General features: G+C 39.2%; 1 protein-coding gene across 8 annotated transcripts in view; it reads left to right on the top strand.

Moving 5' to 3' along the window:
- Nucleotides 1-25800, top strand: part of veph1 (ventricular zone expressed PH domain-containing 1) — a 238005-nt gene that overhangs the window by 90797 nt on the left and 121408 nt on the right. For all 8 annotated transcript variants that reach the window (XR_009507288.1, XM_059946577.1, XM_059946567.1 and 5 more), the window contains exon 7: nt 22149-22369. Coding sequence is in view for 7 of the 8 variants with exons in the window: in XM_059946577.1 (XP_059802560.1) it covers nt 22149-22369 (221 nt within the window). In the remaining variant the exon portion in view is untranslated. The remainder of the gene's footprint in view (nt 1-22148; nt 22370-25800) is intronic.

Genomic DNA, 25800 nt, shown 5'->3' with positions numbered 1-25800 from the left:
GAATATGTGACACTTTCTGAGTTGTTGCCAGTGACAAGTGCAAAGCAAGTCACATGTTCCAGATTCCCAGCAATGGAGAAAAACAGCGGATCTGAGCTGGGAGAGCTGAACAATAACTTTCAACTCTTATGTTATCTTAAGATAGACTTGTTCCCTAATCTTTCCTTACGTATCTAATATTATTCAACTTCAGCATTGAATATACCATTTTATTAATGTATCATTTTAATAAATGATTAAAATGATTAAAAAGTTGTGACTCATTTGGAGGCTGTGAGTTATAAGGTACAGATCAAACCTCCCTCCAAATACCTGGACCCAGAAATTCTGGGTTAATATTCAAGTGCACTACCATCCGTGTTGCTGTCTTTCTGAATAAGCTTGACCTGGAATCTACATCTACTGTCTCAAGTGGACATGAATGATCCCAAAGCACAATTGCAAAGGAGAGCAAGATGAGCATTCTTAGTATCTCAGAGTATTTACCCCAGTCAGTATCAGTGTAACTGGCCATTCCGTGGCTGTTTTGTGGAAGCTTACCGTGTGTAAGTTGGATACTATGCTCCCTCCCTTACCAAAGCGTCCATTGATCAAAAAGTATTGAATTGACCCTTGACTACTTTAGCATGACTTAACCATGACTGGTGCTATACGGAAGAGCTAATGTAAAGGTCATGAGGAATCTCAAAAGCAGTAGAAAAAAGATTGAGTTATATGATATTTACCCCATGTTTTATTTTATAATATATATTTGTAATTTATATGACCAGCCGGATCATAATCCTGCTCATCATCCAAAAGGAAATAAAGAAGCTTTATTAAGTATGCCACAAATAAAAGAACCGCTGCTGAAAGTGAATTGCTGTGAAGAAATTAAACATGAGATCTAATTGTGGAGAATAAATCTATAGGAATTAGTTCATATTTTAAGCTAGATTTTATAATGTTAACATAGGGAGTGAAGTAGTGAACCAGAAAGAGATTTGACACAGCTAATGTAAATAAGTTAGATGAATTATTTGGGAAATAGATTAGCAGACATCAAAGTGGAATACACTTCAGATGAGGTTGCCATGTGTTTGGGTTATTGAAGGAACTCTGACACCAGCCTGTATTCGACTCTATGGTACAGCTGCAGCAAAGTATGCAGTTGGTCTCGCTAAGAGCCACAGGCAGGCTTGGATGATTTTAATAGTTGGAACTAAAGCATGATGATACTTTCTGGAACAAAGGGATAAAAATGATAGGAAACGGTAGTCTATTGTTGAGTCCTCAGCACAAGGAAATCTTTCCAGAAAGAGAATACCAGCCACGAGAGGTCGTGTTTAACAACTTTATGAACTTTTTGATTGAGCTGCCAAATTGACAACCAAAAGGTGATGTTGTGCAGCTGATGTTTAAGTAGGCTTTTGACAACCTTTCTGGCATCAAAGTTATTTACAACAGTTCAATTATCTGAATTTGACATGAAAATAATAGAACGTCTAAAAAGAGGGCTGAGGGGTAGAAAACTAAGATGTAGGGTAACCAAACTCTGGGATCAGTATGAGTGAAGAGAATGACCATGCAATCACCTGAAGCAATGCAGTCAACTTGTCAACTGAAATTAACAGATAATTTTAAACTTAAACCAAGATTTTGTACAGCAGTTAGCACACATTTTAAGGCAAACATGTGGCAGACATGCCTCAACTCTAGTTAATAATGTACAGTAAATATGGAGTGGGTCCGATAATGTGCCTTGATAAAATCACACGTGTTTATTGAGGTTGGAGCAACAATAGTTCTGATTGGTGGATGTAAGGAGCTTGCTCGCGGTGTGTTCTTTAAACTCTGGACACATCTTTCCGCCAAGCTGTTTGTAGCTGGGTTGTTTGGGGCAGATGCAAGATGTCTTATTCCATTCATTTTCAGGAATGACTGAAACTGTTCCACAACAAACTGTGATCCATTGTCACTGACTTAAGTATTCTGAAACACCAGTCCTTGAGAAAAGCCTGTTCAACACATCAACAGTATGCGAGGCTGTACTGGAGGCCATTGGGAACACTTCTGGCCACTTTGTAGCTGCATCCACTGCTACCAAGAAATTTGTGCCCATAAATGGTTCGGCAAAATCCACGTGAATCCTCTGCCAGGGCAATACAGACACTGCTCTTGCCATCTTCTGGGCACACTGGCATCCTGAACAGTGCCAAGGCAAGGTGCTCAACCTGCTGATCTATCTATCCCAGGTCACCAAACAAAGCTTCGAGCCAATGACTTCATCTTGGCCGTGCCTAAATCACCGGCATGTAGCTCCTCCAACACTTTAGCTCTCAGCTTCAATGATACATCAACTCTCAATCGCCACATAAGGCATCTCCCATCAAGGGCAAGTTCATTCTGACGCTATTAAAAATAGGGAAAACTAGAATTTCTGCTGCATATTCCAGCCATTTTCAGTGGCCATGTAGACCTGAAACCTTATGGGATCCTTTCTGGTTTCCCTTTGGATCATCTCTGTCATAATAGGGATACCTTTGATTGTATTAGAGTGTCCTCTTCTGTAAAATTTTTCAGGTATTTCCTTTTCCAAGGGGAAACGGGACAATCCAGCAGCATTTCCATGAATAGTCATCCTCTTGAGTTTGATCCTGTAATTCTGTCCTTCAAGAAAAAGAGCCTACCTCTGCACTCAACACACACAAAATGCTGGAGGAACTCAGCAGGCCAGGTAGCACCTGTGGAAAAAAGTACAGTCGGCATTTTAGGCTGCGATCCTTTGGCAGGACTGGAGAAAAAAAGATGAGGAGAGAGAAATATAAAGTGATAGGTGAAACCGGGAGGGGGAGGAATGAAGCAAAGAGCTGGGAAATTGATTGCTGAAAGGGATACAGGGCCGGAGAAGGATGAATGATAGGAGAGGTCAGAAGGGCATGGAAGAAAGAAAAGGGGGGGAGGAGCACCAGAGGGAGGCGATAGGCAGGCAAGGAGATAAGGTGAGAGGGAAAAGGGGATGGGGAATGATGCACTGAAATAAATTCATCTGGAAAAGTTTTATTTGGGGTGAGTGATGATCTTCAGGGTGTCTTTCCTCTTCCTTCTCCACCTGGCCCTCACTTACCCCTATGTTCTGATGCTATAGGCAAGTCCTCTGTGTGCATGAAGGCAGGAAGAGATAGGGGGTGTGTAGAGGTCAATGATGCAATTTTGGTGGCTACTTCTGCTGTCCAGGACTTCCTGTGTGTAGTTTGGAACTCAGCTTGGCAGGACTAATGTCACCAAATGCTTTCTCCATATTCTTCTGCTAAATGTTCAGAAAGTACAATTCAAGTTGATCAGCAGCTGATGCATAATAATGTTGCACTTTGGGTTCGCCAAAAAGACAATGCTATGGAATCTGCGTTCTATGCTATAGTAGCTGAAATGCATCCAGTGTAAGTCATATCACTACAAAGTTGAAATTTGCTAAAGCTGATAGAGTTCTGCAACACTTCTGTTGATAATTGTTGCAGATTCTGAAATCATGACGCTTGAAGTGTTTCAAGTCTTTTGGCTGCATGTATTGTGCAAGCAGGTGTTTTAAAGGTCAGAGACCAAATCTGAACTGAAGCAGAATTTTGGAACGGAAATAAAGTTCTTCTGTAAGCTTGCCAAGAAAACTAATTAATCCAAATATAGATGACATGATGTTTGAATTTTAACTTGGGCCCTTAGAATTATATGAAAACTTGTTATACGTTGTCACTCAACAATTACTCACACAGAATTGGGGAATTTTCTGTTCACAACATGGGTAATTGCAGCACGATCCAAGTGAATCAGCCAAAGCAGCTCCAAAGGACATAGATTTTCTTTAAACGTTGTTGAGTTCCACACAGTACCTCTTGTCTGCTTTGCATTGGCTTAAATTGTTCATTTTGTTTCAGAGCCTTCCCATGAAGCCGGTACTGCAGATCTCTTCAGTTTCAGGGCACGTTGACATCATTCGACTCGCTTTCAAATATTTTCATGTTCAAAAAAAAATTAAATACTGAAGCTTTTAAGATCATGGTTCTATGTATTTGCAGGGCAACCAGCAATCTATCTTTACCAAGATGTTGTTACCATTTCCTCATCTGTACCAAAGGTAAACTCTGTCCCACAGTGGATCAGTTTTACCAGCATGATTAAGGAAGCTTGATCATGTTGCATGTTCTGCTGAATTTTGATTTATTTACAAATTTTGTGAAATATACCCTTATCTCGTATTATCATTAGTTGATGAGAACATCTGTTCCTTGTTTACCTCATTTAAATATGTCATAAACTTATATTCATACATCAAATCTTCTTGCACAAATTTCTATCCTCAGCAAGAAGCCACCCAGGGAGCTCCAACCTTAACTTGTACCTAATGTTGGATCCTGAAGCTTTTGTGATCAAAAGGTTCTTCAGAAGTCAAGAATGAGGCATAAACCTTGTTGCTTACAGCTGTTTTTTTCTAAATGTTACAAAAGTGGGAAAAAAACAAGAACGAGGAGCCGAGAGGACAAAGAAAATACCAAAGACAGAGTATAAATACAAGAGATTTTGCAGATGCTGGAAATCCAGAGGAACACACACAAAATGCTGGAGGAACTGAGTAGGTCAGGCAGCGCCTATGGAAAAGAATAATCAGTTGATGATTCAGGCTGAGACCCTTTTTCAGGACTGGAAAGGAAGGGGAAGATGCCAAAATGACATGTTGGGGAGAGGGGAAGGAGGACCAGCTAGAAGGTGAAAGGTCAAGGGAGGTGGGTGGGAAAGGTGAAGGAGAATTCTGATAGGAGAGGAGAAGGGACCATGGGAAAAAGGGAAGAAGGAGGGGCACCGGGGGAGCTGATGGGCAGGTAAGGAGAAGAGGTAAAAGCCCACAGTGAGGAATTGAAGAGAGAAGGGGGAACAAAATTGTTTTTTTTTAAATGAAGGAGAAATTGATGTTCATGCCTTCAGATTGGAGGCTACCTGGATGGAATACAAGGTGTTGCTCCGCTACGCTGAATGTGTCCCCATTGAGTCAAAAGGGGAAAAGGAAATCATATGTCAGAACAGGAATGGAGTTAGGAATCAAAATGGTTGGTCACCTGGAAATTGTGCTTTTGGCCGATGCAGTAGAAATGCTCGACAAAGCGGTCCCCCAATTTACATAGGCCACGTCAAGAGCACCAGATAACAAGATCCCAACAGGTTTGCATGTGAAGAGTTGCCTCATCGGGACGAACTGCTTGGGGCCCTGAATGGAGGTAAAGGAGATGGAAAATGGACAAGTGTAGCTTATCTGTCACTTGCAAGGATACGTGCTAGGATGGAAATCAGTGGGGAGGAATGAATGGACAAGGGAATCATGGAGAGAGCAATCCCTGTGGAAAGCGTAGAATGGAGGGGAGATAAAAATGTGTTTGGTGATAATGTCCTGTTGAAATTAGTGGAAGTTGCAGAGAATGATGTATTGGATGCGGAGGTTCATGGTGGAAGGTGAGGACGAGGAACTCTATCCCTATTACAGTGCTGGGAAAGTGATGTCCAGAAAATGGAGGAGGTGCAGGTGAGGGCTGCATCAATGATGGAGGAAGAAAACCCTGTTCTTTGAAGATGGAGTCCTGGAAAGGAAAGCCTCATTCTGGGAACAGATGTGGTGGAGATGAAGGAACTGAGAAAAGGGCATGGCACTTTTCCAGGAAATAGGGCTGGAAAAGATATAGTCAAGATATCTGTGAGAATCGGTAGGTTTATAAAAGATGTCTGTTGACTACAGAGATGGAGACAGAGTGATCAAGAACGGGGAGGGAGGTGTCGGAAATAGACCAAATGAATTTAAGGTCAGGGTGGAAGTTGGAGGCAAAGTTGATGAAATTGATGAGCTCGGCATGGGTGCATGAAGCAGCATTAATGCTGTCATCAATGTATCACAGGAAGAATTGGGGAGTATTACCAGTGAAGGTGTGGAACATGGACTGTTCTACATAGCCAACCGTAAAGGCAGGCATAGCTGGCCATCCGTGTACCCATGGCTATCCCGTAAGTAGGAGGAGCTGAAGGAGAGATTGTTGAGGGTGAAGACTGGTTCTGCCAGGCAGAGGAGGATGGTGGTAGAGGGCAACTGGTTGGGTCTTTTGTTGAGAAAGAAGCAGGGAACTTTATGGTCTTTTGATGGGAATATAAGTGTAAAGAGTCTGGACATTGAAAGCCATGGAGATTGAGAGCTTGGGAAATGTCATGGATGTAGGTGGGAAGGGACAGAACCAAGTGGGATATAAAGGAAAAAACAGTCGTAGCTGTCTCATATTAAGACTAGAGATAATAAAACATTCAGTGATAACAATTAACTTTTTAAATAGTCAAATTCAATTCACATGACACCTGCTACTGAAAATTTAGTTTCCAGAAGAATACAGAAACTGTTCTGTAATTACTGGAAAATTCTCCAAACAATAACATGCATTATATAGGTGATTATATAAAAATACAAGCAAACATTGGAAAGTAAAACTACAAGAAAAATAAAAATTCTACACTCCAATGCAACACTAAAAATCCCTCAGCCTTGGAACCATTCTGGAAAATCACCTTTGTACCTTCTCAGGTTCTTTCTCACTATTCTTAACATGGGGGACCAAAAAGGATGTCATGCTTGTTAGCTGAATCACTTCCTGATACTCCAAAAGCCTACCACCATCAACAACGCATATAACAAACGTTAAGGGATAATCTCGTGGGATTCCTGGATAACAGCTCCAAGAGCACTCAGGCAACTTACTGGGATTCCATTCATCCAATGCTTTGTCAAATTCTTTCTTCAGAACTGTATTGGCAACATCTATTTCAATCAATTCCTCAACTTTCTCTGTTACTTAATCAAAAAATGCAATTTGATTAATCAAACACACACAAACACACACTATTTATTATAATTCCAGTCACATTCCCTTAGTTCAAACTAATCCATGTATCTGTTAATGTTTGATCTTGTCTGCCATTCAAATTAAATTAATCCAGTTATTAGGTTTTCCATTTTTCAGTACTCTGGCATCTATCTGTCAATGCGAAAGAGTAATAGCATCTCCTCCTTGCTGACACCTCTGGATGCCTGCTTAACACTCTGGTCAGTTTTTTTTCTACACTCATGTTTGTGTGACTAAACACAGCTCAAACACCACCTTCAGCTTGGCAGATGACTCCATTGTTGTTGATAAGCTCTCAGATGGTGATGAAGAGTCATATAGGAGTGAGATAGATTGGCTGGTTCAGTGGTGGTGCCTCAGCACTCTTAAGTCAGCAAGGCCAAGGAATTGATTGTGCATTTCAGGCAGGGCAAGTCACTGAGGGATCAGTAGTGGAGAGAGTAGTCAGCTTCAAGTTCCCGGGTGTCAGTGTATTGGAGGAGCTACCTTGGGCCTAGTATATTGATGCAATCATGAAGAAGGTATGCCAGTCTCTCTACTTTGTTAGGAACTTGAGGAGATTTGGTATGTCACCGAAGAATTACAAATATCTATAGAGGTACGGTTGAGACTATTCTGATTGATTGCATCACATACTGTCTGGTATGGTGGTGTCAATGCACAGGACCTTAAGAGTCTACAATAGGTTGTAGAATCAGCCAGGTCCATCACAGACATAGCCCTCCCAACCAAAAAGGACATCTTCAGGAGATGGAGCCTCAAGAAAGGGACATTCATCAAAAAGAACCCTCCCATCAAGACATGCACTCTTTCTCATTACTTCCATCAGGGAGGAGGTGCACAACCCTGAAGACCCACACTCAGTGACTGAGAAACTGCCATCAGATTTCTGAACAGTGCATGAGCACTACTTAATTATTCCATCTTCATGCTTTTTTTAAATAATTTACAGCATTTTTGTGTCTTTGTACTGCACTGATGCCTCAAAGCAACAACCTTATGACGTGCAAGTCTGATAATTAACTTGGTTCTCATTTGTCTGATCTGTCCTTTGGCTAACATTATTGGGAGAACTTGCCCAACTCTACTTCTGCTCAACTCTAAAGTCAAAGATGAGTTTATTGCCATGTGCACAAGTGCATGTATGAATGGAGTCTACCCTTGTCTGCTCAAAGCAACTTCTCCACTAATCCATAATGTCATGCTACCTTTTTTTTCTTCCTTTTTCCTCTGGGTGCATTGTATCTTGAAGATCAAGCCTAGAGCTGAACATTTTAAAGCCAGATTTCCATTATTGCCTTTACCTCATAGCTCCACCAGCTGTTTGATATTGGTATTGATTTATTATTGTCACGTGTACCAAGATGTAGTGAAAAGGCTTCACTTGCATGTTGTTCGTACAGATCAAATCATTACATGGTGCATTGCACTAGAATAAAGTAAAACAATAGCAATGGAGAGTGAGGTGTGAAAGCTACTGAAAATGTGCAGTACAGAAACGATGAAGTGCACAATCATAATAAGGTACAGTAAGTTGTGAGGCCAAGAATCCATCTTATTGTACAAGAGGTATGTTCAAGAGACTGATGACTCTGGGATGGAAACCGTCCTTTAGCTTGGTGGTACTTGCTTTCAGGCTCAAGGTCAGGACAGTATGACTTGAATGGTACAGATCTAGATTTCAGAGGGATTGGATCTCCTTAAACACCATGGCTTCTGGATTGTCCTCTGTGCTAGTACCTCTTTTGTGCATTCATCAAATCCTCATTCATGTAACTGATTAGTTTTTATCTTGCATACATGGAAGTACTTGAGAAACTAATGGTATGTAAGAGAGAAGCAAACTAATGAGGATTTGATGAATGCACAAAATAAAAGCAAAAATGCTGGAAACACTCAAAAAACAAGTTAATGGTTCAGGTTGGATTCATTGGAAGTGGAGAAGAGAAAGCAGAGCAGAAAGAGGACTTAACTGATATGTTGAGGCCAGTGGTTCTGAGGGTACGACTGATAAAGAAGTCTTGCTGATAGTTTATTGAGTCATTCATGACAAATGATGTTGTAAAAACTGTGAAATGCAAGTAAGGGCTGTAATAAACCTTCAGCAGAGCAGAGATTGTCAACCGAAGAATGTGAAAAATTAATTAATATTATACACGATCTACAACAGAACTGGTCAGTTCTGATACAAATAACTAAAATAAGTTAACTGATATTATTAACTTGAATAATGAGTATAGAAATCTGCTAAGTGCCCATACAGAAAATGAAACATGGTTCCCCAAGCTTGCAATGGGCCCCTTTAGCACAGTGCAGAAGGCCACAGACAGGTCAGTGTGGGAGTGGGTTGGTGAATCAACGTCCCAGCATCTGTAGGATTTCTTGATTTTTCTGTATTGTACCAACGTTCCCTTTGTCATTCCTTAATAGTTCTTTCTCTTTTGCGTTTTTTAAACCACAGTTGTTTGTGTGGGCAGATGTTCTTCAGGCAATCTAATATATCAGCTGAAGAATTGATTCTGAGGAAAGAAACACAACATGGAATACAATATTGAAATATTTTTCAACAGAAGCTTGAGTTAGTTGGTGACAATTGACACTGCCGTCTACCAGTACCGTCTTGTTGAGTGTTGCAGAAACAGTTCTTACTTGAAGAAAGTACCTCAGTCTGCAGAGAAAAAGGAACACTAAAATGTAGAGGGCCTGGTTTAATGTAAATATTAACTATTATTTGACTAAATTCTCTGTAGTGTTTATGCTTATATATTGTTGAATTGAATTACACACACTCCTGGGTGATGGTTTCATTTGAAATAAGTAGTCAGATAGTCTTTTCTTTATTTCCATGCTTTTGCACTGGAACACAATAGTCAGAGATGAACTGGAGATCAGCATTAAGTTGAGGGGAATAATGCATAATGCATCTGGCTCTTCCTAACAGCAAATTTATACCTCTTGTTTAGAGATTTTAAATGCAATGATAATTAGATGACCAGAAGCTTAGCTATTATATGTCAATTGTAAAAGTAAAGTTCATTACTACATTGTGTTCCTGCACCTTATACCTTATGTTATCTTGGACAAGTAATTACTAGTCAGATGTTCCTTGTCACAGGCTCAGCAAAATTATTTTATTAACTTTATTTTTCAATATAATCAAAATTACTTGGTGACTATTGCACCTTCTTTCACAATTTTCTGGTTAGATTAGAAACAGATGTTGTCCACAGTCGAATAATAAAGAACATCATACTTTATGAGTGGTGGTGGACTGCTGTTTAGACTCAACACAGGCTCCTGTCAAACTCAATGTAGTGAATATTTAACCTTGTTCACTATCGATGGGGAGGGGGAGGATGTTAGAGAGGCTGTTTTTATACAGCTTTCTCAGTTTCCGTAAGATAAATTAATATTTCAGTTGTAAAACAACCGGTTATTTAGTGATGATAAAATAATCTTATAAAAGTTATTGTTGGGATCTTGATTCTGTACATTTTGGTTTGACAAAATTAATCCAAATAAAATTATCAAATTATCTTTAGGTCAGTTTCAGCATTGGTCACATTCATGAAATTCTTTTCAGTAATTGCTTTTGCCTTTGGCAATGTTTAGTTTTCTATATGTTTCAGAGCAATGGAATTCTCCCTGTGTTCCAAGGAATAATTATCCCCTAACCAGAGTCTGAAACAAATCTCTGATATTTATTTCATAACTATGTGTGTGACTAAAACAGTGATTGATATCAAAAATCCTTAATTAACTACTTGGTGCATTAGAACATTCTGAGATTACAAAGCCACTATAGAAATTAATTTCAAAAGCACAGTGCTTTGTGGGCTTGATATCTTATGAAGAATTTATTTTAATCAATTTAGATTCAAATAATTGCATATTTTCAAATTGGCATTTTAATGGAAACACATTAGATTTTTTTTGTTAGGCAGTATAAAAGCCTCTGATAATTCTATAATATTCTCTGGATCTAGTTTAAAGCTCATTGAGACATTAGAGGAACAAATTATTCTTGCAATCTATATGGTAGGCATGTTGAGAAATGTGAAAGGTAGATAGCATAATGCCTTTTTTGGGGGGGGTGGGGGGTGGGAAGGGATTACACAATAGATTGCACCGGATATAATTTCTGGTGAAGTCATGGTAGATACGAAACAGGACTGGGCACTTTCATGTACTGTTCACTTTAGTGTATCTAATGTTCTCCTGGCATAAGATGCTAGACACTGTCCTACCTGGAGCTCTTTGATATACAACAAGTTTATCCAAGTTTTCCAAGAAGAAAATGCATGAGCCAATCTTAGTTGAAGGATTGGAGGTAAAGTTCAGTAACTACAAGTGGCTTGGCCTTATGATATCAGATAAGTACCATCACAAAGAAGGCATGACAACACCTCTACTTTCTTAGAAGTCTGCGTAGGTTTGACATGTCATCTGAAACTTTCACTAACTACCATAGGTGAATGGTGGAGAGTCTTCTAATTAGTTGCATCACTGCCTGGTATGAAAACGTCAATGTCCAAGAATGAAAAAGCTTTCAAAAAGTGTTGAATACAGTCCAGTCTATCACAGGAAAAGCCTCCCCCCCCCCCCCAACATTGAGCACATTTACAAAGAGCGCAGACACAAGAAAGTAGCATCCATCATTGAGAGCTCCCACCATCCAGGCAATGATCTCTTTTTGCTGCTGCCATTGGGATGGAGGTATAGGAGCCTTGGGTCCCACCCCACCAAGTTCAGGAACAGTTACTACCCTCCAACCATCAGGATCTTGAACCAGTGTGGACGACATCACTCACCTCAACTCTTGGACTGATTCCACAATCTGTAGGCTCACTTTCAAGGACTCCGCAACTCATGTTCTATCTATTGCTTATTTAGTTATTTTTTTTATTTGGCACAGTTTGTCTCCTGAATATTGGCTGTTTGTCAGTCTTTGTGTGTAGTTTTGCATTGATTTTATTGTATGTCTTTTCTCTATTGTGAATGTCTGCAAGAAATTGAATCTCAGGGTAGCTTTCTGTATGGTGACGTATCTGTACTTTGTTAATAAATTTACTTTGAAATTCGTGTCTTCTGGGATGTGAAGAATGGCTTTCTCACATGGAGATCTTTCTTAGCAGCTATTACAGGACCCTGCCATGTCTTGTAATTTTGCTGCCCAAGTCCAAATGAGTGATGTCACACAAGCATCGCAGAAAAAATTATTTCACTTGCTTTGGCTTTAATGACAAAAAGGTGACATTTCAAGCACTGAGAGCATGCTAACATTCTCCAGAGCTCACCCTATCTACCCGGATCTTTCCCAGAATGCCACTCTCCAACGTAGCGATAGATAACTGTGGGTCATCAGAAGAATTTATGGATGGTGAAAGCAGAAAACCTCACTCTTGAGGAAGCTGTAGTGCTGGGCATTTCTAACCACTGACTGCACTGCTGGATTTTCAAAGCACATCCCTGAAATACTGGGGGACACAGGGCATTCTTGTTACTTGGGTTACCTCTTCTTATGGAAACTGAACTGCAGTTCACAGGAAGAACCAGCACCAGCCTACCTACTATCAAGGACATGTATACAGAAAAGGGCCAGTAACATCATGAAGGATCCCACCCACCCTGCTCCTGGAACATTTGTCCCACTCCTATCAGGGAGGAGGCTACATAGAATCCATGTCAGGGCCACCAGACTCAAAAACATTTACTTTCCCCAAGCATTAAGGCTGATCACCACCTCCACCCACCAACCCAACCCACCACCACTGCTTTATCCTTTCTGTCAGAGTCACCTAATGTACAGACAGTTCTGTGCCTAGTGTCTCTTTGTGGATATACAATCAATATCAATTTATGTATAAAAACTAATTTTTGTATTTATATTTAATTTTATTGTTGTTTTCTTTATCTTTCTGTGTTTCTTTTTGTGCTGCTTTGAATCCGGAGTAACAATTATTTCATTCTCCATTACACTTGTGCACTGGAAATGACATTAAACAAACTTGATTCTTGTGAAAAGAAAACGGCATATTTTCTCAATCCTAAGAAACTATTAAATGGGAGTCTGGATGTTTTCACACAAATCAAAATGTAAAATGAAAAGTGAAGCAAGCTGTTCGAAGAATCTGAAAGCCCATGCACAGGAAACATGGGTAAATTAGAAACAAAGAAGTGGCTCGACTTAAAAATGAAGAAATTGCTAAGGGAACAGCAAAAAGCTTTTGTAATTATGAAAGGTGCGGACAATGTAAAAAGAGAAAGATGGTTCCCACTCCTCAGAGTAATTATACCAGTGCCCTAGAAGAACGTAGTAACCTACCTCAATCACTATCAGCCAGTAAGCATTTGCATCCATGGCGATGAAGTCTTTGAGAGGTTGGTGATGAAACATATCAGCTCATGCCTAAGGAGCAACTTGGATCTGCTGTCACACAGGTCTACAGCAGATGCCATTTCATTGACTCTTTGCTCAACCCTGGAACGTCTGGACAGCAAAGATGCTCTTCAATGATTATCTTCATCTTCACTAACTACAGCTCTGCATTCAACGCTATTATCCCCTCAAAACTAATCAATAAGCTCAAGACCTAGGCCTTGATATCTCCTTGTGCAACTGGCACATCAATTTCCTCACTTGCAGACCTCAGGCAGTTCGGATTAGCAACAACATCTCCTCCTCAATTACCGTTAGCACAGGTGCACCACAAGGAAGTTTGCTGAGCCCTCTGCTCACTTTATACTAATGACTGTGAGGCTAAGTACAGCTCCAATGCCATGTAGCAGTCTGCTGATGACACCACTTGTGTCTGAATCAAAGGTGGTGACGAGTCAGCATATAGGAGGGAGATTGGAAATCTGTCCGAATGGTGCTGCAATACAACCTGTACTCAATGTTAGCAGCATCAAGGAGCTGATTATTGACTACAGGAGAAGGAAATCAGAGGTGCGTGAGCCAGTCCTCATCAAGGGGTTAGAGGTGGAGCGTGTCAGCGACTTTTAGGTCCTTGGTGTTATAAGCTTAGAGGATCTGTCCAGCATGTAACAGTCATTACAAAGGATCAGTTCTTTGTAAAGTCACTCTTATCTCTTTAGATGTTGTGACTATTCAGCATGTAATCTCAAACCTTGACAAACTTCTGTAGATGCAAGATAGAGAATATATTGGCTGATTGCATCATAGCCTGGTATGGAAACACCAATGCCCTTGAATGGAAAAGCTTAAAAAGCAGTGGATATAGCCCAGTCCATCACCACCAGAAGACCATAGGACACAAGAACAGAATTAGTCTATTCAGTTCATCAGGTCCACTCCCATCATTCCCTCATGTCTGATTGATTATCCCTCCCAACCCCATTCTCCTTGTAACCTTTGACTACTCGACTAATCAGGAACCTATCAACCTCTGCTTTAAGTATACCCAATGACAGCCTCCACAGCTGCCTGTGGCAACAAATTCAACAGATTCACCACTCTCTGGCTAAAGAAATTCTTTCTCATCTTCGTTCAAAATGGACATCCCTCTATTCTGAGGCTGTGTGCTCTGGTCCTAAACTCACTTATGATAGGAAACATCTTCACCATATCCACTCTATCTGGACCTTTCAATATTCAATAGGGTTCAATGAAATCCCACTTCATTCTTCTAAACTCCAGTGAGTATAGGCCCAGTACCATCAACTGCACCTCACAAATTAACCCTTTCATAGAAACAGAAACATAGAAAATAGGTGCAGGAGTAGGCCATTCAGCCCTTCGAGCCTGCACCACCATTCAGCATGATCATGGCTGATCATCCAACTCAAAACCCTGTGCCTGCTTTCTCTCCATACCCCTTGATCCCTTTAGCCACAAGGGCCATATCTAACTTCCTCTTAAATATAGCCAATGAACTGGCCTCAATTGTTTCCTGTGGCAGAGAATTCTGCAGATTCACCACTCTCTGTGTGAAGAAGTTTTTCCTCATCTCGGTCCTAAAAGGCTTCCCCTTTATCCTTAAACTGTGACCCTCGTTCTGGACTTTCCCAACATCAGAAACAATCTTCCTGCATCTAGCCTGTCCAATCCCTTTAGAATTTTATACGTTTCAATAAGATCAATCTTCTAAATACCAGTGAGTATAAGCCTAGTCGATCCAGTCTTTCTTCATATGAAAGATTTGCCATCCCAGGAATCAATCTGGTGAACCTTCTTTGTACTCCCTCTATGGCAAGAATGTCTTTCCTCAGACTAGGGGACTAAAACTGCACATAATACTCTAGGTGCAGTCTCACCAAGGACTTGACCAACTGCAGTAGAACCTCCCTGCTCCTGTACTCAAATCCTTTTGCTATGAATGCCAACATACCATTTGCCTTTTTCACCGCCTGCTGTACCTGCATGCCCACCTTCAATGACTGGTGTACAATGACACCCAGGTCTCATTACACTTCCCCTTTTCCTAATCAGCCACCATTCAGATAATAATCTGTTTTCCTGTTCTTGCAACCAAAGTGGATAACCTCACATTTATCCACATTAAATTACATCTGCCATGAATTTTCCCACTCACCTAACCTATCCAAGTCACCCTGCATCTTTTAGCATCCTCCTCACAGCTAACACCGCCACCCAGCTTCGTGTCATCTGCAAACTTGGAGATGCTGCATTTAATCCCCTCGTCTAAATCATTAATATATATATATTGTGAACAACTGGGGTCCCAGCACTGAGCCTTGCTGTACCCCACTAGTCACTGCCTGCCATTCTGAAAAGGTCCCGTTTACTCCCACTCTTTGCTTCCTGTCTGCCAACCAATTCTCTATCCACATCAATACCATACCCCCAATACCGTGTGCTTTAAGTTTGCACACTAATCTCCAGTGTGGGACCTTGTCAAAAGCCTTTTGAAAATCTAAATATACCACATTCACTGGCTCTCCCCTATCCACTCTACTAGTTACATCTTCAAAAAATTCTGTAAGATAAGTCAGACATAATTTTCCTTTAACAAATCCATGCTGACTTTGTCCGATGATTTCACCTCTTTCCAAATGTGCTGTTATCACATCTTTGATAACCGACTCTAGCATTTTCCCCACCACCGATGTCAGACTAACCGGTCTATAATTCCCCGGTTTCTCTCTCCCTCCTTTTTTAAAAAGTGGGGTTACATTAGCCACCCTCCAATCCTCAGGAACTAATCCAGAATCTAAGGAGTTTTGAAAAATTATCACTAATGCATCCACTATTTCTTGGGCTACTTCCTTAAGCACTCTGGGATGCAGACCATCTGGCCCTGGGGATTTATCTGCCTTTAATCCCTTCAATTTACCTAACACCAGTTCCCTACTAACATGTATTTCCCTCCGTTCCTCCATCTCACTAGACCCTCGTCCCTTACTATTTCTGGAAGATTATTTATGTCCTCCTTAGTGAAGACAGAACCAAAGTAGTTATTCAATTGGTCTGCCATGTCTTTGTTCCCTATGATCAATTCACCTGTTTCTGACTCTAAAGGACTTACACTTGTCATGACCAATCTTTTTCTTTTCACGTATCTATAAAAGCTTTTACAGTCAGTTTTTATGTTCCCTGCCAGCTTTCTCTTATAATCTTTTTTCCCTTTCCTAATTAAGCCCTTTGTCCTCCTCTGCTGATCTCTGAATTTCTCCCAGTCCTCAGGTGTGCCACTTTTTTTTTTGCTAATTTATATGTTTCTTCTTTGGACTTGATACTATCCCTAATTTCCCTTGTCAGCCACAGGTGCCCTACCTTCCCTGGTTTATTCTTTTGCCAAACTGGGACAAATAATTGTTGTAGTTCATCCATGCGATCTTTAAATGCTTGCCGTTGCATATCCACCATCAACCCTTTAAGTATCATTTGCCAGTCTAAGCTAATTCACGTCTCATACCTTCAAAATTACCCTTCTTTAAGTTCAGAACCTTTGTTTCTGAATTAACTATGTCACTCTTTCATTCCCAGATCATTCTCGTGAACCTCCTTTGGACCCTCTCCAATGCCAGCACATCTTTTGTTAGATAAGGGACCCAAAACTGCTTACAATACTCCAAGTGTAGTCTGACAAATGCTTTATAAAGCCTCAGCATCAAATCTTTGCTCTTATATTCTAGTCCTCTTGAAATAAATTTTATTTTATTTCCCTTGCAACTCATCCTGCAAGTTAATCTTTAGGTAATCCAGCACAAGCACTCCCAAGTCCTTTGCAACTCTGTTTTTAGAATTTTTTCTCCATTTAGAAAATAGTCTACACATTCATTCATTTGAACAAAGTGTATGACCATACTACTCTACACTGTTTTCCATCTGCCACTTTTTTGCCCTTCCTCCTAATCTAAGTTCTTCAGCAGGCACCCTGCTTCCTCAGCAGTCCCTGCCCCTCCACTTGTCTTCATATTGTCTACAAACTTGGCCATGAAGTAATCAATTCTGTTATCCATATCCTTGACATATAATGTGAAAAGAAGCGGTCTCAATACCAACCCCTGTGGAAAAAGTAACAATACTGGTTGGGTTTCTATTCTCTGGAGTCCAGAAGAATGAGAGGTAATTTATTTGAATCATGAGGTTTTCAGGAGATCTGTCGGAGTAAATGCTGAGAAGTTTCTCCTCCTTATATAATGAAGGGTTGCCACACAGATTTCATTCAGGTTGTCAGGTTGCAGAGATAGTATTTTAAGACTGAGTTGAGGAGATAATGCTGCCCTAAGTGTTGAGGACTTTAGAATTGTCTTAAGCACAAAGTACGGATCTCTTTGAGTACAAACATGACTGAGGTGAATTTGGAGATCAGTTTGGGACATGTAGTTTAAGCTGCTGATCTGGTCAGCAATAATTTTATTGAAAGGGGAGTAGGCTTTGCGTTCATATGTAACAAAGCTTTTCAAACACTTCTTTATAACCATTAGGCATTATCAGCAAGCTTAGCCAGAAAAAGCCTAGAATGTGTGATTCTAGTGTGGGGCATGTTGTACCCAACCCTGTGGTTCTTCAGCTTCAAAGTTGGCAAATGAGATAGCCCATTGCAGAGATAGTTAAATTGCTAAATGAACAGAAAAAAAAATGCAGGCCATTATTTTGAAATCATCTCAAGATTAGGGCTTATCATCATAAACTGGTTAAAGAGAGATACAGCAGTGATGTAATAAAAGACTTCCTTGTAAAATGATGAATTCCTGGTGTAGGTCTGTTGGCAGGGAGGTGGAGACAAAACGTCTGGAAACACTGAAAAGAAATTCTGATACTGTAATGCTCTGATTGCAATTTCCATGGAAGAATGAATTGAATGAGTCATGTGGCTTTCCTAATCTCCGCTTGTATCTTTCATCATTCTGAAATGTTTAAAGGGCAAAAGGAGCATCTGCATTGTCAGCATTTAAACCATCTATGGTTAGACTGAAGTCCAGTGGACAGCTGAGAACATGTTTGATGCTGCCACGGAATTAATTTCATGTAATATGAAAGCCAAGCATGGAACCATGCTCTTCCAAAAGTTCCCATTCTACTTTGGCTCAGTCAGAAAGGGCTCACTTTTGACTTGCTGTTTAAATTATATCCACTATATACAATAGACATGTGTTAGTAATTCTGCTAAAGTTCAATTCAAAATTAATTATTGAAATATTTTGAACTACTTTGTATTCTTTGATTTAGAACAGTATTTTCTGACAAATTATTTATCTTGTGGTACATACTGCCACTTCTCTGCCTTAAGAAGCTGGGAGATGATAGGTGAGGGGTGGGAAGAAGTAAGAAGCTGGGAGGTGATAGGTGGAAGAGGTAGAGGGCTGAAAAAGAAGGAAACTGATAAGAGAGGACAGTAGAGCACAGAAGAAAGAGGAGGTGAACCAGTGGTAGGTGACAGACAAGTGATGAGAAGAGAAAGGGTGAAAGTAATCAGAATGGGAAGCGGAAAAAAAAGGGAGGGGAAAGAAATTATCAGAAGTTAGAGCTTTTGTTGCTTATGCCATTAGGTTGGAGGCTAACCAGATGGAAGATGGGGTTTTGCTCCTATCTGCACCTGGCCTCAGTTCGACTTTCCATTCCCATTCTGACATGTTTGTCCATGGCTTCCTCTACTGCCACAACGAGGCCTCTCTCAGGTTAGAGGAGTGTGACCTGGATGTGATTCTGTACACTTGTTGTCCTTACTTTTTGGTGGAAGAGGTAACAGAATATAATTAACTATATCTGCTTCCTTTACAACCATTGTATAGTTCAGTGAGAATTCCCCTCCTCTTCTATTTCGCCAGATTGTCTTTAGTAGCAGTACTAATAAGAAATAGTAGTTGATTTTTGTTTTGTTTGAAAGTTTAACTTTCTCCATGGAAATCAACCAATTATAGCCTTATTCCATCAACAATCAAACAAATTTTAATTTTACTTGAACGTAACAGCAAATGAAACAATTTAGTCCATTTTTAAGCATCAGCATTTTTAGCAGTTGCAGGATACAGTATACTTTTTCCTATAAATTTAACATGTATTTCTAATTTTTCCTTGGACCTTATTCAAAATCGGGTTAAAAATGTCATTTTAAATGTATGCATCATTACTCCTCCTGCAAGGTTTCGGATCCTCCCAGCACGATCTAATTAAAAGTTAGACAGAATGTGTAGCAGAGCAAATTAGGAGGAAATCCGTAGTTAGCCAATTATGGCTTTTAAAGTTAATTCCCTAATAGTGAAATAAATGAACTCAACCTTAAAAACAGTTGCATTCTTCAAAAGCAATATTTCAAGTAATAATTGAGCTGCATACTTTAAAAAATTAGTTTTATTTTGTCTTCTATTTGAATACTTGTGAACTTGATGAGAGGCTAATGGTTACAATTTCTCCAGTATGATTCCACTTTATTTGTATAACTTAGAAGTTAACATAGGTTTTCTTGATCGCATGATGATTTTCTTGGGAAGAAAGTGATCCAAAGGAAAGTCAAAGTACTGCTGAATCTGGATATTTAAAAACAGACAATACTGGAAATACACAGCAGGACAAGTTGGAACTGTGGAGAAAGAAACAGAGTTAATGTTTAAGGTTATTGGCCTTTCATTAGAAAGTTGATCCTACTGTGAATGTTAAAAACCTTCCAAGTAGATTAATAAAATACATAGATGGAGATAAACAGCAGCTTAAGTAGTCAATCTAAACCACAAACTAACAGAAGCAGGTAATTTAATTCATAAAGACGATGGCTGTTCGTTCATTTCCGTGAATGCTGCCTAACCTGCTAAGTTCCTGTAGTATTATGTGAATGTTGATGAAGAAATGTTGCTAGCTTTATTCATGTGGATGCAACTCTAACTTTCAAACACATTCCCTCACCTTTGATGGCTTAACCAGCAGAAGTAGCTTCTCTATTTCCTCTCCTGAGTTTTGCCAAACTCACCCCTTGGCTTTCTAAATATTAGGAATATAATCTGAAATGTTGTAACTCAGATCATGAATCTATTAACCATTGTATTCAGTATTATTTCTTTGGTAAGGAGAGCAGCTGTACATTGTCAGTTTGCTAAAAAAAAATTCATAACTCTTCAGGAACTTTACATTCCTAGTTCAAGTCCTGCTGCTTTCTGTGAACCCTCTGTGTCACCGTGAAGAGTGAATGGCCCTTATTGAGAAAGAGAATGCTGAAAACAAATATAATTGCTGTTTTTAGATCTCTAAAGGGACTTTAAAATATTGGTGATGATAAGCTATTTCACTTTAGGCAATACATGAGATCCAGAGGGCCTGCTCTCTAAGGAAAAGAAATTATAACTAAATACAAGGAAACAATAAGGGTAGTTTTAAACCCTCCAAGGTAAGAGTGAGAATGTTAGAGGTTAATGGGGGTGGGATGGGGTGCTTTATAAATATGTAGCTCTATAAAACCTGAGCTCAGCATGTTGTAGACAAGGTGGTGTTTGACAAGATTGTGTCAAGCATGGGGACACAGGGTGGGACTATACTTTCAACATTTCTATGTGCTTTCGTTCTTCAGGAGCTAGTTGTTTGTAATACATGTAGTTAAGTTTCCCAAGATCCAGAAACAGGTCCTTGTCAAAGTGGTGCTTATGGATCAGGAGAAGTGGGAGTCTTTCCCGGCAGTACACCGGACCCCCAAAGGCCACACACCAATTATTTCCAAATGAGCACCGTCCTGTACGGTTTCTGGTTTAGCCACACAACCAGGCTAATGGTCAGGAAAGAAATCAAGATGCATGTTAATTTAATTTGCCATTAAATTAAGCGAGACACCTCTGATTCCATGCATCTGGAAATTGTAACATTTCTATTCACTTCCCAACTCCCCATAAATATCCAAATAAATATTTCATTGACCAACTGCCAATGTATGGAACAGATTCCAAAAGTAGATGTAAAAGCACTTAACATTGAATCTGTCAAACACAAATTAAACAAATTCCATTAGGAAAATGGTGTTTGAATGAAGCATAAAAATAACCTTGAGACATAACAGCAGCATTCATGAATGTCTAGATGGATCTGTGTGTACTAAGTTGTTCGCAACTGATGTCCGTGCATTGTTTCTTGTTCAATGTTGGAGTCATTTGATAAAGATTGATTTGCTGAGATTAATCAAAGAGTCATAATTATTGCAGCATGTGACCATCAGAAAGGTAGTTGGTGGAATGACTATAGTTATTTTATTGTTCTAAAGGTGCTGAAATTTCAACTGTTGGCTAGTACAATTTGTGGTCTTTCATATAGTTCATTTTTCATCGGATTTAGTTTCATAGAAGCAGATATGAAAGTGTGTATATTAACCTGTTGTGAACGCACTTTCATTTATTCCGTCACTGCTGTCAGTTTCCGTAATACCATTTTAAACATGCTAAACTCAATGTTACATTCCTTTAGCATTTGAATTTCAGTTGTTGCAGTGTAACTAATCCTGGCTGATTTCCTGTTTCCCTTCCTTAAGTAAGTTTGTTGAATTCATTTGTCAGTAACTTTGCTGTGATTTAATCAGGAAGAGTACGATACATGGGCCAAAGAGGCTAGACTAGGAAGGGTCTCCATTCCCCTGCTTTAACCAATTTATGCACCTCCAATAAGTATTCATCGGGCCCTTACCATTTATTTTGAGTTTATGTAAAAGTTATTTTGTAACAAAATAATTTTTAGATAAACTCAAATAAAAATAAATGTTCAGGGCCTGATGAATAAAGGCTGTAAGTGAGCTTCTCCAAATGTTCCAATGATAAATTGTATCTATGATTTTTTTTCCTTAGGAAAAGGCGAGAAGCTGCCTGGTTTATCTGGTGACTCAACTAGCAAATATGGAGCATTGTTATCATCATATGCTGCTACTAGAGATTAAAACCATCACTGACACATTTGGCAACATTCTTGGAGCTCAGAGTAAAGACATTTACTGCATCAGTAACAGCTTCACAGCAATTGCCAAACTTCTTGTCAGGCATCTGGAGAAAGACGTCACTCCAACTAGAAGGTAACAGTCTTCCAAAAATAATAATATGTCTTTGAGTGTGTGAGAGATGGGGGGGTGGGATTAATGGAAGGAGAGTGAGCGAGAGCAGATGTGTATTGATGTTAATCTATATTGTGTCACTCTGCTTTTTGTGTTCCACCATTGAAATGTATTGAATGTGGTGTGAATTGGTTCTGTTCGTTCAGTGGAAGTAAAATAAAGATGTTAAATTGTACCTTAAACTGATCACTTCCCAAAACTTGATCAGTATTGTTTACAGTACAGTTGTTCAAGAAAGGAAAACAAAATCCTTTACAACACATGCAAATATTGAAATCCATGTTATAAGAATATTTCCTGGGGCTTTCCAAAAGCTGCAACACAATTCACTGTCACTGATGGCTCTCAGATTTTGTTCAGTCGTTCAGACCAGCCACCAATGCTCTTCAGCTCTCAGTCTGTTAGCTTTTTCCCACAATACTGATCTGACTGACTCAGAGTTTGCTGATAGATTATTGTGTTGTCTTGATGACTTTCACACCTACATGACTCAATTATTCCAAAGATGTATCTTCCTGACCCTTGACATGTGCACTCAGATGATAAAGCATTATATCCAAGGCCCAGGTCACTTCTGTGTATGCTTTTATTCAGTCACATTGAGAAATTAAGTTAGCAACTCCATCTCATCATGCATCAATACTAGTGTAACTCAGTTTAAAAAAATGCAGCAGGAGTTGGCAATTTGGTCTTTTCAGCCAGCTCTGCCTTCTTCAAGATCACAACTGATCTTCTACCTCAGCTCAGTTCCCAGCTTCATCACCATATCCCTGGATTCCTTTCATCTCCAGAAATAAATAATTTGTGTTTGAATAACTGAGCTTCCACAATTCTCCTGAGTGGAGAATTCCAAAGATTAAACATTTACCAAGTGAAGAATATATTTTTCACCTTGATCTTTAACAGCCAGCCCCTTAATTTTCAAGCATGAAATCAGTCCTAAATGTCACAGTCAGGGAATATACCTGTACCCTCCCTACACATGGACTATTAAGCAGTTTAACAAGAGTATCAGCTTGGGTGAGATCTCATCTCATTCTTCTAAATTCGTGAAAATGCAGTCAGATATTGCCATCTTGGAACAAGTCTAGTGAAAAGTTACATTCCCTCCATAGCAAGTACATCTAAGTGTAAGAAGACAAGAACAATGCAATTCTCCAGGAACATACTCTTCAAAGCTGAATACAGTTGTAGTTAGACTAACTTTGCCATGAAATCAAACCCATTCATCTGAACACCACTTGCCCCTCTGTTCACCTGTTGCTTCTGTACTTATGTCAAGCACATTCTGTTATTTTCAAAAAAACTATTTATCCTACAACCCAGTGAAGAAGGCTAGGCCTTGTCGATTTCAGCCTAAATACCGTTTTTTAAGATAGGAGACTTGATTTTTTTAATAGGAAACCTTACCATCACTCTAAGGTAACTATTGTATTCTTTCAGGTTTTATTTTTGATGGATTTTATTTATAATATTGTTTGTCTTTTTCTCATGATTTTTGCTTTTGTGCCATTTTTGACATTGAATTCACTCATCTCTAAATCAAATTTTCTTCTCACTGCACCTACGATTTCACAATCCCATAGTCGGTGAAGAGATATGCTACTGATTGGCACAGCTGTTGGCCTTATTTCCCTGATGTGACAATTCTAATAACTTCACACACAGAAGAATCTAAACAAGTCTTGACAATAGCAGGCACCCACGATGATATTGTCCCACTTTATTATTCAAAGTGAGTCTATGTTGTATTTATAATGTATAGATTGTTTATTTCTGGCACAGATTTTACAATAAAATTGTGTAAATTTTAGAGTTGTGCATTGGCAGCCTTTTGTGATAGGCACCCAGATGAGGATATTTGCAGAAATGCGAGGAGTACTGTTCAGAAAAAGATGATGAATTGGATCTCTTCTGTTGGAGATGTCTATTAGATGACTCCAAAGCAGTAAGAGTTTCTCTATTTATACAGAAGCTGACTGATGAGAAACAAAACAGGAAACATGGAGTTCCAAATAAATTTCTTTATCCAGAGAGTGTTAAGTCTGTGTCACTATTATGGGATAAAGGCAGGTGCACAAGACATCCAGTGTTCAAGTTCATTATCAAAGTATGTGTGCCATATACAGCCTTGAGATTCATCTTCTTTATTTTAGAGAAAAACTATATATAAAAGAGAGAGCAAGATAGAGATATGGTGATGGATGATAGTAAGCTCCAACTAACGGCCTGTTTCTATGCTATGCGCTGCATGTGAATTAGAAAACAACTTTAATCATTTATTTTCTGTTAAATAAAAAAATGTAGAGTAGATGTACAACTTGGTTTCTAAAATCATAATTATTGATAATGTCTCGGGAGCACTGTACAATATTAGCTTTACGTTAACTATTCACCACTATACTCCTAAAAACATCTTTGTTCGATAAAACTTACTTATCGATAAAATTTATCATTATTGATTCACAAATGTATATAATAGAAGTCGGTTATATAACATAATCAAACACCCTAAGATCATTATCTATTTCGAAGGGTGAATTTTTTTCTCTAGTAAGAACTCTCTTTATGTCATCATAATCACTGGGATTCCTAAAGGTGATGGATTATTTCCTTTGAAAAATTCCAGAGGGACTTTGCAAAGATAAGAGGAACAGAAATTGTTCTAACTTAAAACTTATATTTATTTATTATTTGTTCTTTTTACCTTAACAGTGGCCATTATTGTTTTTGAAAGAGTTATTCTATTCTTTATTCTAAACTCTGTTGAACAAATATAATTGGTAATTAGTTTATTATCGTCACATGTACAGAAATATAGTAAAAAACTTGATTTTGCATGCCATCCATATAGATGATTTTAAAACATAAGTGCATTGAGGTAGTGCAAGGGAAAAACAATAACAGATTGCAAAATATTATGTTAGAGTTACAGAGGAAGTACAGTGCAGGTAGCCAATAAAGTTCAAATGCCATTAAAAGATGGGTTGAGAGATTAAGTGTTCAACTTTATTGTACAAGATGTTCATTCAAAAGACCTAACACTGTGGTAGAAACTGCCTCTGAGACTGGTGGTGTGTACAGTATTTCCAAGCTTTTATATCTTCTGGCTGATGGAAGGTGAGGTGGGTGTCAGGGGGTGGGGGGAAGAGAAGATGACTGGGTTGGTTGGTGTCTTTGGTTATGTTGGCTGCTTTACTGAGTGAAGTGCACACAAAGTCAGTAGAGGGAAAGTTGATTTTTATGTTGGACTGAGGTGTGTCCATAATGCTTTACAATTTCTTTTGGTATGAAGCAGAGTGGTTGCCCTACCAGTTTGTAATGCATCTGGATAGGGTGCCTTCCGTGGTGTAGTTATTAAATATTAGGGAGAGTCAATGGGGACATGCCAA

Source organism: Hypanus sabinus, chromosome 2 (genome assembly GCF_030144855.1).
Source record: "Hypanus sabinus isolate sHypSab1 chromosome 2, sHypSab1.hap1, whole genome shotgun sequence".
Taxonomy (NCBI): Eukaryota; Metazoa; Chordata; class Chondrichthyes; order Myliobatiformes; family Dasyatidae; genus Hypanus; species Hypanus sabinus.
This window is presented reverse-complemented; position numbering and strand designations above follow the sequence as displayed.